This window comes from Oncorhynchus mykiss, chromosome 23, assembly GCF_013265735.2.
Source record: "Oncorhynchus mykiss isolate Arlee chromosome 23, USDA_OmykA_1.1, whole genome shotgun sequence".
NCBI classification, from domain to species: Eukaryota; Metazoa; Chordata; class Actinopteri; order Salmoniformes; family Salmonidae; genus Oncorhynchus; species Oncorhynchus mykiss.
Genome location: NC_048587.1, coordinates 33,531,774 through 33,546,060, shown reverse-complemented (window position 1 = coordinate 33,546,060; position 14,287 = coordinate 33,531,774). Strand labels below are relative to the sequence as shown.

At 42.7% G+C, this 14,287-nt stretch overlaps 1 protein-coding gene across 3 annotated transcripts in view; it reads left to right on the top strand.

The window, feature by feature from the left end:
• hhat (hedgehog acyltransferase) overlaps positions 1 to 14,287 on the top strand; it is a 108,473-nt gene that overhangs the window by 4,370 nt on the left and 89,816 nt on the right. For all 3 annotated transcript variants that reach the window (XM_036960260.1, XM_036960258.1, XM_036960259.1), the window contains exons 6-7: positions 8,832 to 9,047; positions 11,259 to 11,433. In XM_036960260.1, coding sequence (XP_036816155.1) covers positions 8,832 to 9,047; positions 11,259 to 11,433 — 391 coding nt within the window. The remainder of the gene's footprint in view (positions 1 to 8,831; positions 9,048 to 11,258; positions 11,434 to 14,287) is intronic.

Here is a 14,287-nt window from a genome sequence, read left to right as displayed (position 1 = left end):
CTGCAGTGCATTTCCTCCTCATGGACTGCACCAGATTTACCAGTTCTCTGTTCGATGTTACACCACTCTTCCACCAAGGCACCTGCAAATTCCCGGACATTTCTTGGGGGAATGGCCCTAGCCCTCACCCTCCGATCCAACAGGTCCCAGACGTGCTCAATGGGATTGAGATCCGGGCTCTTCGCTGGCCACGGCAGAACACTGAAATTCCTGTCTTGCAGGAAATCACGTTGAGATCGAGCAGTATGGCTGGTGACATTGTCATGCTGGAAGGTCATGTCAGGATGAGCCTGCAGGAAGGGTACTATATGAGGGAGGAGGATGTCTTCCCTGTAACGCACAGTGTTGAGATTGCCTGCAATGAGAAGCTCAGACCTATGATGCTGTGACACACCGCCCCAGACCATGACAGACCCTCCACGTCCAAATCCATCCCGCTCCAGAGTACAGGCCACAGTGTAACGCTCATTCCTTCGATCCGACCATCACCCCTGGTGATACAAAACCGTGACTCGTCAGTGAAGAGCACTTTTTGCCAGTCCTGTCTGGTCCAGCGACGGTGGGTTTGTTCCCATAAGCGACGTTGTTGCCAGTGATGTCTGGTGAGGACCTGCCTTACAACAGGCCTACAAGCCCTCAGTCCAGCCTCTCAGCCTATTGCGGACAGTCTGAGTACTGATGGAGGGATTGTGCGTTCCTGGTGTAACTCGGGCAGTTGTTGCCATCCTGTACCTGTCCCGCAGGTGTGATGTTCGGATGTACCGATCCTGTGCAGGTGTTGTTACACGTGGTCTGCCACTGCGAGGACGATCAGCTGTCCGTCCTGTCTCCCTGTAGCTCTGTCTTAGTTGTCTCACAGTACTGACATTGCAATTTATTTCCCTCGCCACATCTGCAGTCCTCATGCCTCCTTGCAGCATGCCCAAGGCACGTTCACCCAGATTAGCAGGTACCCTGGGCATCTTTCTTTTGGTGTTTTTCAGAGTCAGTCGAAAGGCCTCTTTAGTGTCCTAAGTTTTCATAACTGTGACCTTAATTGCCTACCGTCTGTAAGCTGTTAGTGTCTTAACGACCGTTCCACAGGTGCATGTTCATTAATTGTTTATGGATCATTGAACAAGCACAGGAAACAGTGTTTAAACCCTTTACAATGAAGATCTGTGAAGTTATTTGGATTTTTACGAATTATCTTTGAAAGACAGGGTCCTGAAAAGGGGACGTTTCTTTTTTTGCTGAGTTTGACATTTGAGTACTTTGTCCACCACTGCCTAAAAGAAGTGTACAATATAGGAAACGGGGTGCAATTTGGGACGCAGCCTGTGTTTATCGATTAGCTGAGCCCAGAGCAGAGTAGACACCTGTATCAGCACTTTGTCACGGTGTCTGTTATCTGACTATTGGCAGTCCAGACTGACTGATGTTGTCAATTCTGTCCATTATGATCCTCTTCCTCCTCATGCTCCTTATGTCTCCTCCACCTCTTCCTTTTCATCCTCCTCGTTGTCCAGTGCTGAGATGACCTCAGTGATTTGGTGTGTTTAAACATCGAAGAAGTCGTCCAGTGACTTTTATATTTTTAAACTTTAACATTTTTTTTCAACTTTTCCTGTTGAAAAGCGATATACCAAGTATAAATAATGTACACGCACTTAAGGCTACAAATACATGTTGTAGAAGGACTTTAAGGTCCCTGCTCTCTCACCCACTGTGCTGTCTCATCTTGCATGTCGACCTGCCACTCACAATTCACACTGAGGGAAAATCGCTTCCTCTCTGTGACGACAGAGATCCACATCTATAGCCTCTGCAGTACCTCTGATGGATCTGTCTAGATTGATGTACTCAAGTGTCTGCTAGTCTCTTTGGGAAAATAATAGTTCAGTAATGTCAGCCATGGGTGTGGTTTGTGTAGTGCTCTTGCACTGTTCAAGGTGCGTCGACATGATTTAGCACACAATGAACTATTGTTCAGCTGAAAGCAGACCTTTTTCGTGCATTTTTTTGGGGGAAACTTTTGTGGCCTTAACCCAGCTGTTACAACACCAGAAAAAAGTTTGGACACACTTACTCATTCCAGGGTTTATCTTTAATTTACTGTTTTCTACATTGTAGAATAATAGTGAACACATCAAAACTATGAAATAACACACATGGAATCATGTAGTAGCCAAAAACATGTTAAACAAATCAAAATATATTTTATATTTGAGATTTCTTGCCTTGATGACTGCTTTGCACGCTCTTGGTATTCTCTCAACCAGCTTCATGAGGTAGTCACCTGGGGGCTGGATTCACAGAACCATAAGAAGAAATTACTTCGTAACTGCCATTTTTTCCCCTTAACTATAGACTTAAGAAGAAAGTTAAGAAGAGTTGCTTTTCCTCAAAGGGTATTGGAAATGTTATTGCGCTATTTCTTACGTTTCTCATTAATTAAGCAAAAATTGAATAAGAAATTTGATTCTTGAAAATAAAGTTTTTGAAATGATCTTGATTCCAAGATGGCTAAACCCTTGTATTAAACTCAGGGCAGTGAGAGAAAAAGCTCAAGAAAACAATTGACCATGTTTAATTCACTCAACTTGATCTGAAAGGTTTAGTATTGATGATTTTAAACCCAAGAACATATTTTAGAACCCTAATCTCAGTAAGAAATATGCAAACATGATTGCCATTGCTAGCTAAATTGGTTGCCTTGTAACAAACATCTTAAGAAGTGTTGCGTCTTTACTATCATTAAATGAAGACTTTTTTAGTTTTTATCAAGGATTCTCTGTAATTAGTATTACGCGATTCAACTGATTAATCATGTAACTGTAATTAACTAGGAAGTCGGGGCACCAAGGAAAATATTCAGATTTAAGTTATAAAATATCTGAAAAGTTATATTAGGAAATTATATCTGATCAATTAGTCTTTGAATGAATGATTTACTTTACCTCACGTTAGTCTCATTCCAAACGTCGTAAATTGTTGGTTATCTGCACAAACCCAGTCTTCACTATGAGTCATCCATACATCAATTGTCTTAAATCATTTATTTACTAACTAAGTAATTCACAGAAATGCAGGTCGACTGAGAATACAACAGAAAGTTGATAATTATAACAATTGAAATGCTATTCCTTTGCACATGAACCCTCACTCATCGGGGAACATTTGCAATCAATATACATACACTGCTCAAAAAAATAAAGGGAACACTTAAACAACACAATGTAACTCCAAGTCAATCACACTTCTGTGAAATCAAACTGTCCACTTAGGAAGCAACACTGATTGACAATAAATTTCACATGCTGTTGTGCAAATGGAATAGACAACAGGTGGAAATTATAGGCAATTAGCAAGACACCCCCAATAAAGGAGTGGTTCTGCAGGTGATAACCACAGACCACTTCTCAGTTCCTATGCTTCCTGGCTGGTGTTTTGGTCACTTTTGAATGCTGGCGGTGCTTTCACTCTAGTGGTAGCATGAGACGGAGTCTCCAACCCACACAAGTGGCTCAGGTAGTGCAGCTCATCCAGGATGGCACATCAATGCGAGATGTGGCAAGAAGGTTTGCTGTGTCTGTAAGCGTAGTGTCCAGAGCATGGAGGCGCTACCAGGAGACAGGCCAGTACATTAGGAGATGTGGAGGAGGCCGTAGGAGGGCAACAACCCAGCAGCAGGACCGCTACCTCCACCTTTGTGCAAGGAGGAGCACTGCCAGAGCCCTGCAAAATGACCTCCAGCAGGCCACAAATATGCATGTGTCTGCTCAAACGGTCAGAAACAGACTCCATGAGGGTGGTATGAGGGCCCGACGTCCACAGGTGGGGGTTGTGCTTACAGCCCAACACCATGCAGGACGTTTGGCATTTGCCAGAGAACACCAAGATTGGCAAATTTGCCACTGGCGCCCTGTGCTCTTCACAGATGAAAGCAGGTTCACACTGAGCACATGTGACAGTCTGGAGACGCCGTGGAGAACGTTCTGCTGCCTGCAACCTCTTCCAGCATGACCGGTTTGGCGGTGAGTCAGTCATGGTGTGGGATGGCATTTCTTTGGGGGGCCGCACAGCCCTCCATGTGCTCGCCAGAGGTAGCCTGACTGCCATTAGGTACCGAGATGAGATCCTCAGACCCCTTGTGAGACCATATGCTGGTGCGGTTGGCCTTGGGTTCCTCCTAATACAAGACAATGCTAGACCTCATGTGGCTGAAGTGTGTCAGCAGTTCCTGCAAGAGGAAGGCATTGATGCTATGGACTGGCCCGCCCGTTCCCCAGACCTGAATCCAATTGAGCACATCTAGGACATCATGTCTCGCTCCATCCACCAGTCTGTTGCACCACAGACTGTCCAGGAGTTGGCATCAGGAGCATGCCCAGGCGTTGTAGGGAGGTCATACAGGCACGTGGAGGCCACACACACTACTGAGCCTCATTTTGACTTGTTTTAAGGACATTACATCAAAGTTGGATCAGCCTGTAATGTGGTTTTCCACTTTAATTTTGAGTGTGACTCCAAATCCAGACCTCCATGGGTTGATAAATTTGATTTCCATTGATAATTTTTGTGATTTTGTTGTCAGCGCATTCAACTATGTAAAGAAAGTATTTAATAAGAATATTTCATTCATTCAGATCTAGGATGTATTATTTTAGTGTTCCCTTTATGTTTTTGAGCAGTGTATTTACGCTCAGTGTGTCGTCTTGATCGCTGTTGAAAAGTTAGTTTCTGTTGGAGAGTTTCTGTCCTCTCTCTCTATCTCTGTCTCGTGGTTAGGATGGATTGTTCAGAGTGACATTCATTCATTTCTTTATAGAATGGGTGTTTCGGCGGTTGCCGTTCTTCGCGTTCAATGATACCGAATTCCTAGCTGTAGACTAGTAATTAATATCAAAGACTTGTTCTTATTCTGTCGGTATCGATAGTCCTAAGAGTTTAACCACGTGGTATGGTTAAAGGATTCAGCAATGGTCTGTAACCTTTGTCCTCTCGTCATGGAGAAAAACATGGTCTGTTGAGATTTTCTCAAAGTTGGGGTTTTATTCAGGAGTTGCAGAAAAGGGTCTGTGCCAGGATGCCTGACCCTAACTGGGCTCATGGGCGGTCCTCTGATTTAGTTCATCTCAAAAGGGGGAAAAAAAAATCACAATTTTACAAACGGTATCATCCTCACTCATCTCATACAACAATTAGATGTAAACCTCATATCTGAGGCTATTATATAAACAGCGTTATGGTAATGTGGCCGCACCGTCTCTCATGAGATTTACAGACTTGTACCAAACGGACCAGTTCGTTGCTGGATTCTTCACCAATCTTTTATACCTTCTGCGGAACACAAATGTTGTTCGGACCTCAAGTTCTGTGAGGTGGAAGAAATTCCTTTGTTCTCTATGAAACTTCACTCTCTCTATACTGTCCATGAGGAGATCATCTCTTCGAGGAATTTACGACCTCTCTCACCACAGCAGCCTAGTTGTAGGAGGCAGGGAGAGGGGGATGGGGCTTGCTGTACCCAAAGAGGGCAACGTCATGACAGAAGATTAGTAAGAAGATGTTTCAGAAGTTCATAAGAAAATCATTAAATCTTAAGATATTAGTGAGAAATTGCACTTATGAACTTTTTTTTTTAAAGAAGCTTCTTAAGTTTTTGCGTAAGAAGTGTTTTGTGAATCTGGGCCCAGGAATGCATTTCCTACTTAATGCGGTTGAGCCAATCAGTGGTGCTGTGACAAGGTAGGGGTGGTATACGGAAGATGGACCTATTTGGTAAAAGACCAAGTCCATATTATGGCAAGAACAGCACAAATAAGCAAAAATAAATGACAGTCCTTCATCACTTTAAGACATGAAGGTCACTCAATGTGGAACATTTCAAGAACTTTGAAAGTTTCTTCAAGTGCACTTGCAAAAAACATCAAGCGTTATGATGAAACTGGCTCTCATGAGGGCCGCCACAGGAAAGGAAGACCCAGAGTTAACTCTGCTGCAGGGGACAAGTTCATTCGAGTTATCAGCCTCAGATTGCAGCCCAAATAAATGCTGCGCTCCCAAGAAGCTTCACTACAGACCCTGGTTAGATTCCAGGCTGTATCACAGCCGGCCATGGTTGGGAGTCCCATAGGGCGACGCACAATTAGCACAGCGTCGTTAGGGTTTGGCCGGGGTAGGCCGACATTGTAAATAAGAATTTGTTCTTAAGTGACCTGCCTAGTTAAATGAAAGTGACATTATTTTAAAAAATTATAATTTTAAGACCTCTCAACATCAACTGTTCAGAGGAGACTGTGTGAATCAGTCCTTCATGGTTGAATTGCTGCAAAGAAACCACTACTAAAGGACACCAATGAGAAGAGACTTTCTTTGGCCAAGAAATTACATGTATTTATGAAGCCCTTTCAACATCAGCAGAGGTCCCAAAGTGCTATACAGAAACCCAGCCTTAAACCCCAAACAGCATGCAATGCTGATGTAGAAGCACAGATATAACATATATAGAAGAGACAGTAATGCTTATGGGGGGAGGTGTTGCTATATACATACACACACACACTACCATTCAAAAGTTTGGGGTCACTTAGTAATGTCCTTGTTTTTGAAAGACAATAACTTTTTGTTTTGTCCATTAAAATAAAAATAATATCAAATTGATCAGAAATGCAATGTAGACTTTGTTAATGTTGTAAATGACTATTGTAGCTGGAAACGGCAGTTTTTTAAATGGAATATCTACATAGGCGTGCAGAGGCCCATTATTAGCAACCATCACTCTTGTGTTCCAATGGCACGTTGTGTTAGCTAATCCAAGTTTATCATTTTAAAAGACTGGCTGATCATTAGAAAACCCTTTTGCAATTATGTTAGCACAGCTGAAAACTGTTGTGCTGATTTTAAAGAAGCAATAAAACTGTATTTCTTTAGACTAGTTGAGTATCTGGAGCATCAGCATTTGTGAGTTCCAATTACAGGTTCAAAATGGCCAAAGACTTTCTTCTGAAACTTGTCAGTCTATTCTTGTTCTGAGATATGAAGGCTATTCCATGTGAGAAATTACCCGCAAAACACCAGTCTCAAAGTCAACAGTGAAGAGGCGACCCTGGGATGCTGGCCTTTTAGACAGAGTTGCAAAGAAAAAGCCATATCTCAGACTGGTCAATAAAAAGAAAAGATTAAGATGGGCAAAAGACCACACACTGGACAGAGGAACTCTGCCTAGAAGGCATGCATCCCGGAATCGCCTCTTCACTGTTGACATTGAGACTGGTGTTTTGCGGGTACTATTTAATGATCGATAACAATAATAAACCTGGCATTGACAACTTAAATGGAAGGCTCAAAATTGCTAAGTAGATGCAAAATTGTCATTTCAGCCTGGCCTTAAGAAAGACATCATTATACAGTGGATGGTTACTATGTTACATTTTTTTTCTCTTTGTTTAGAGTATGTGTTGCTTCATCTGTTGTTTCTTCACATGGAGAGAAGGAAACTTGCTCTCCTTTCTCCTAACGCAGTTAACCATGTTACACAGTGATTGCACTATCGCTCTCCCTCCCCCTTAATTACCTTATGATGATCTTAATATGCAATAGATATCAACAACTGCTCTCACTGCAATTCTAATATCCTGATGATCATCATCCACTCCCTCCCTTTATTTCTCTCTCTGCCGCCCCCCCGTATGAATCTGTATCCTGGGGGAAACATATGTACAGTTCCTTCAGAAGATCAGAAAGTATTCATACACCTTGACTGTTCCTAGAGGAACAGCTACTGCGATGTCTCGCTCTTACATGTGAACTCTCATACCGTAGGCTTAGGCAAAATGCACTAGAAAACTTGGGTCACATTCAGCAGGGTGCAACGTTCTGGCACTGAACATTGCAGATAGAATGTCTTGAATAGAGTTGACATTATTCCTTATTCTACATGTCAGTCATACACAATATTTGAACAGTTTACGATGTTGTGCTCTGCTGAACACAGCCCTGGGTCATGTTCATTAGGCGGCACCTTCGGAAAACGAAAATGTGTTTCTTATTGAACAAGTTCAGATAGAAACAAAGAGGTAATCTCTGTTTTTGACAATTGTTGTGGTTTCTGGTATGTTGTCTCCCACTGAGAAGCAGGCACCAGACAGAGGAGGAGTACTAATCAAATTGTATTAGTCACATGCGCCGAATACAACAGGTGTTGTGAAATGCTTACGAGCCCCTAACCAACAATGCAGTTTCAAAAAATACAGATAAGAATAGGAGATACAAGTACTTAAAGAGCAGCAGTGAAATAACAATAGCGAGACTATATACAGGGGGGTACTGATAGAGTCAATGTGCGGGGGCATCGGTTATTTGAGGTAGTATGTACATGTAGGTAGAGTTATTAAAGTGACTATGCATAGATGACAACAGAGAGTAGCAGTGTAAAGAGTGGGTGGGGGGCACAGCAAATAGTCTGAGTAGCCATTTGTCTAGATGTTCAGGAGTCTTATGGCTTGGGGGTGGAAGCTGTTTAGAAGCCTCTTGGATCTAGACATGGCGCTCCGATACCATTTGCCATGTGGTAGCAGAGAAAACAGTCCATGACTAGGGTAGCTGGAGTCTTTGACCATTTTTAGGGCCTTCCCCTGACACCGCCTGGTGTAGAGGTCCTGGATGGCAGGAAGCATGGCCCCAGTGATGTACTGGGCAATTCGCACTACCCTCTGTAGTGCCTTGCGGTCGGAGGCCGAGCAGTTGCCATACCAGGCAGTGATGCAACCATGCTACCATTTACTCTTCAGTGTGATGTATTCTGCCACCGCCGCTGCCTCACCAGGCATGTTGTTCTTCACCCACAGAGAAGCTGGTACCAGACAGAAGAGGAGTACTACCTCTTACTCTTCAGTGTGGCAGTGTGTGGCCTGCGCTTCATCAGCTTCAGCCTGGAGCACTGCTGGCGCCCCCTGGAGGCTGGAGGACTGCAGCAGCAGGTCTACTGGCTGACCGCTTACTCCTTCTACCATCCTTTGTTCTTCAACGGACCCATCCTCACCTTCAAGGACTTCCTCCAACAGGTGAGATATCAACCAATGAGCTTTTAGTGCAGGAGGAACTCAGGCGAAGTCAGCAAATGAGCTGACGGGGCGGGAGGATGTCAGGTGAGATATCAGGCAATGAGCTGTCACCTTCAAGGACTACCTCCAACAGGTGAAATATCAGTCAATCAGCTGCCAGGGAGAAATCAGCCACTGATCTGACATGAAAGGTGCAAATCTTCAAGCAATTTTCCTCACTGGGAACAGTCAATTTTCATTTGAGAGCAATTGATGCAAAAGTTTTCCTGGGAGCAAATGGGTAACATAGCAAGATCAAGAGGTATCCCCTTGGTTCCAAACTCCTGCTTCCCAAAATGAAACATCACTCCAAATTCTCATCACAGATTGAAAAAGACAAGTCAGTGTTGCAAGATTTTCTGTGATTTCTCTCTCTCTGGTGTAGTTTTAGACTCTGAGTGTGAAGGCTCAGGGATTTCTCAGTGCCTTGGGGTGAGTTTTATAAGAGCTAAATGAAACTCTGGTAGAAAAAGGGCTGCAATGATCCATTGCTGTACGTTTACTGAGGGCAGGAAGGAGGGGGTTTGCACTTTTGGGACATTTCTATTGGTTCCATCTCAACAGGCATGCTCAATGAAGCACAGCTAAAAAAGTACTTGCAAGCATTGAAAATACTATTTGAATCCAGGTCTGCAAAGCACAGCTGAGCAGCTCCTGTTGGGCTATCACAATGCCCTCCATGCGTTTTCTGTTTTTCTACTGCAGGAAAAACCCATTCCCTCAAATACTGTGCAGTAGGTGATGCTGCTAGAGATGAGAAAGTAGTGGGTGGTGAATGGCAAGAAAAAAGATGCTGCTAGTTCGATAGGGCGAGATCAGACCTTGGTTCAAATACTATTTTAAATAATTGCATATACCCAATCAGGGCTTGATTGAGTTTATCTGGCACGATGCAACCAATAGAATAGTCGCACACAATGAAAACCCCCGCCCTTCTGTTACTTCAGGGAGGCTAAAGCAACCACACAAAGTATTTTGAAAGATTTAAAATATTATTTGAATCCAGGTCTGAGAGAGATGTCATATTGAATATGTAAAGCCCACAAACAGGAGAAGCTAATTGGGCTAAGGTTATTAGGAAATGTGGAGAGTGCTTGTATGGAAAGAATCCCTTCCATTATTTATCATCGTCCTCACCGGTCCCATCTCCATACAGACTATCAGAGGAGCAGAGGAGGCTGGTGACTTGAAATATTGAGGAGGATGGGAAACACATGGTATAGGCATGGAGACGACAAATCATGTTTAAAAAAAAAATGAACAACATTATTTTAACTTAACATTTTAATATAGACATTTTATTTTAAAATATTATGGGGAATGGGAAGGCTACTTACAATGTGTTGGGAAGGGATCACAGCAGTGATTGAATGAGGGTATGAGGCATGAGTTGAGATGTTCAGAGGCTTGACTTCAGAGCAGGACAGGGGTTGTGGTGTTCAGAGGCTTCAGTGCAGGACAGGCTCATCATGGATGGATGGTGTTGAATAGCTCAACTCTTCCACTGAGGGCAGGACAGGATTTGACTGGGAAAATAAATAAATGAATAACACAGTTGAACAAAAGAGCTAAGAATGTGTTAGTCCAAGCAAGGACTAAAATCACATTGATGTGTAATAATGTGATTGTGATTGACTACATACAGTAATGAGAGAAAATTGACAGGACTTAGAGAGGAAACATTCAATGCGCCAGGAAGGGGGTGTGGAGCCATGATCCTCCTAGGTTTTGCATTGAAGTCCAGAGGAGGATGGAAAATGGCTGCCCTCTGGCTACACCATGATGCTAACCCCAGAGGGTGCTGTTGAAACTACTGTACATCTTTATTGGAAAAAAGGGGGTTTAAATCAGATATTTGGTAACGTGAATATATTTGCTTTTATTTTAATTACATTTTTATTCACTGAGTAGGATGGTCCTCCTCTTCCTCTGAGGGGCCTGTATGAATGCTCCTCACAACACTCTACCTGTACTGGATGTTTAATAAACCTTCCATAATGTACGTTCCATTCCATTTGACAAGCACCCAAATGTCATAAAATACATATAGAAATGATTAAGTCTATAAACTCTTAAGTGTAACGTTTTTCCGTAGTATCCACCACACCAAATACTTGTCTTATTGGTAATAGGGCTGTAAAATAAAGTATTACCTTTGTGTGATTATTGTAGATGCAGGTACCTGTGAAGGATCGTGGTGCTAGGATTACGTTCCTCTCGCTGCTGGCCAACGCTGGCAGGATCTGTGTGTGGTGGCTTATAGCAGAGTACATGATACACCTGATGTACATGCACACTATACAGGCAAACGAAACATATCTGGAGATCCTGCCACCTTGGGCATTGGGTAAGTGTTTCTGTGTGCGTGTGTGTGCTTACATGTGTTTATGTGTGCGTGCGTGCAGTATGTACATGCATGTGTGTTTTTGTGTAGTTCAAAACTGCCATACTCTTTATTTAGCTAAGGAAACCGCCTCAAACTTGAGTTCAATGATAAAGCCATCTGTTCAGTTGCCTGAAAGCAAAACTTTTGGGACCCTCCACTGTATTTCACACGGTAAGCATTTATACGCCTGAGAGAGAGCGACACTCTGTAGGTAACAGCAAGCTTGTAAAGTACTGAACCTTTTGTTTTGTCAACAGGGAAATTGGGCGATTTCATGCCAGCATAGCACAAAAATATTTTTGGTGTCTCAGATTGTACTGGCAATCCTCACATATACATTTACTTGGGAGGAAGAGTGTTTGATTTGTAACACAATTATTATACATTTATGATAATCTGCCAATCTGCCATTTTAGGCCCTTTTTAGACTTATACATGCCCACTGTAAGACCCAATGATTTGTGAACTGTACATGATACAGACACCACCTTCATGTCAGTGTACTATCGCTACATTCTGAAATACAATTTTACACATTCATTTATTAAACAATCAAACTATCAATATAATATTTTAGACCGCTGCACCACTTGGGAGGCCTAAGGCATTGTAGTGCTAGAGGCGTCACTCACTACATCACTTTTCCAGAGTGAGCTTTCTGATACTTTTTAAAGTTATGATACATTTTATGTACCCACCAACACAGTGAATTGCAAAATGGATTCAAAGGAACTCCATTTGCTGGTGATTTTTAATATTCAGTTTGTTTAATCGTCACATGTACGCACGGGGTTACAGTGAAAATCTTGCTGTATGTGCAATGTGGCCTGTGATTGGGTTTTAAATGTATAAAATTGATAATTTCTTCAAAAGTAGCAGAGAGCCCACTCTGGAAATGTAATGTGTTTGAAGAGTATATTGTTCAAAACAATATGTCAAAAAATTATCTAAATCAAAAGAGGTACTTTTGAAACCATGTACGGTTCATGGATCATAAGGTCTTACAGGAGGCATTTTATAGGTCTAAAAAGGGCCTAAAATGGCCACTTTCGTCATGATTTTCTTTTTCAAAAAATGGTTTGTGATACTGTATGTAAAAACCATGATGAACATCATTCCTCCCAATAACGTTTCTACGTGAGAATTACCAGAACAATCGGAGATGCCAAAAATATTTTGGGCCATGCTGGCGTGGAATCGACCCAATACAAGTTCTCAGTCAGCCTAATGGTTTTTGAGATGGAAAGCTAAGTGTAGTAGCAGTTATGAAGTAGAACACAAATTGAGAGGAACAAAGGCTGCCTGGGCTGCACAGCCTGCCTTTACCCAATAGTTATCTTAAAGCATACTGGAGAGAAGGCTAATAAGTGTAGTAGTAGTTAGTTCTGAAGTAGGACACAAATTGATAGATGATTTTAAATTCTCTGAATTCTTAATCATGGAGGTAATGAAATTGTTCGGTGACAAACCAACCTGTGCAGTAAGCAATATGGCAGCCATTCTCCACCCGGCCCTTCAGAGGGCAAGATGGAGCTACCATCATATTACGAACACGGATCCAATCCTCTCAAATATACACAAGTACCAAGTGGTAGAGGCTGAGGGCTTTAGAGAGTTTCTCTCTATGCAGTCTATCTGCTAGTAAACTATTGAACACTACGGTAGCCCTTGGATTAGCTGTTCAGGAGTCTTACGGCTTTGGGGTAGAAGTTGTTAAGAAGCATTTTGGACCTTGGCGTTTAGTACCGCTTGCCATGTGGTAGCAGAAAGAACAGTCTATGACTAGGGTGGCTGGAGTCTTTGACAATTTCCAGGGCCTTCCTCTGACACTGCCTAGTATATAGGTCCTGGGTGGCAGGAAGCTTGGCCCCAGTGATGTACTGGGCCGTACGACCTACCCTCTGTAGTATCTTGAGGTCGGAGGCAGAGCAGTTGCCATACCAGGCAGTGATGCAACAAGTCAGGACGCTCTCGATGGTGCACCTGTAGAACCTTTTGAGGATCTGAGGACCCATGCCAAATCCTTTCAGTCTCCTGAGGGGGAATAGGTTTTGTCATGCTCTCTTCATGACTGTCTTGGTGTGTTTGGACCATGATAGTTTGTTGGTGATGTGGACACTAAGGAACTTGAAGCTCTCAACCTGAGGTGTTTAGTCCCAGTGTCTTTAGCTTAGTGATGAGCTTAGAGGGCACTATGGTGTTGAATGCTGAGCTGTAGTCAATGAATAGCATTCTCACATAGGTGTTGCTTTTGTCCAGGTGGGAAAGGGCAGTGTTTAAAAAAATACAAAATAAAGTATTTAACCAGGTAGGCCAGTTGAGAACAAATTCTCATTTACAACTGCGACCTGGTCAAGATAAAGCAAAGCAGTGTGACAAAAACAACAGAGTTACACATGGGATAAACAAACGTACAGTCAATAACACAATAGAAAAATCTGTATACAGTGTGTGCGAATGAAGTAAGGAGTTAAGGCAATAAATAGGCCAATAGTGGTGAAGTAATTGCAATTTACACTGGAGTAATATATGTGCAAATGAGGATGTGCAAGTAGAAATACCGGTGTGCAGAAAAACAAATATGGGGATGAGGTAGGTAGTTGGTTGGATGGGCTATTTACAGATGGGCTGTGTACAGCTGCAGCGATCGGTAAGGTTCTCTGACAGCTGACCCTTAAAGTTAGTGAGGGAGATATAAGTCTACAACTTCAGTGATTTTTGCAATTCGTTCCAGTCATAGGCAGCAGAGAACTGGAAGAAAAGGCGGCCAAAGTGGGTGTTGCTTTGGTGACCAGTGAGCTGAGATAAGGGGGAG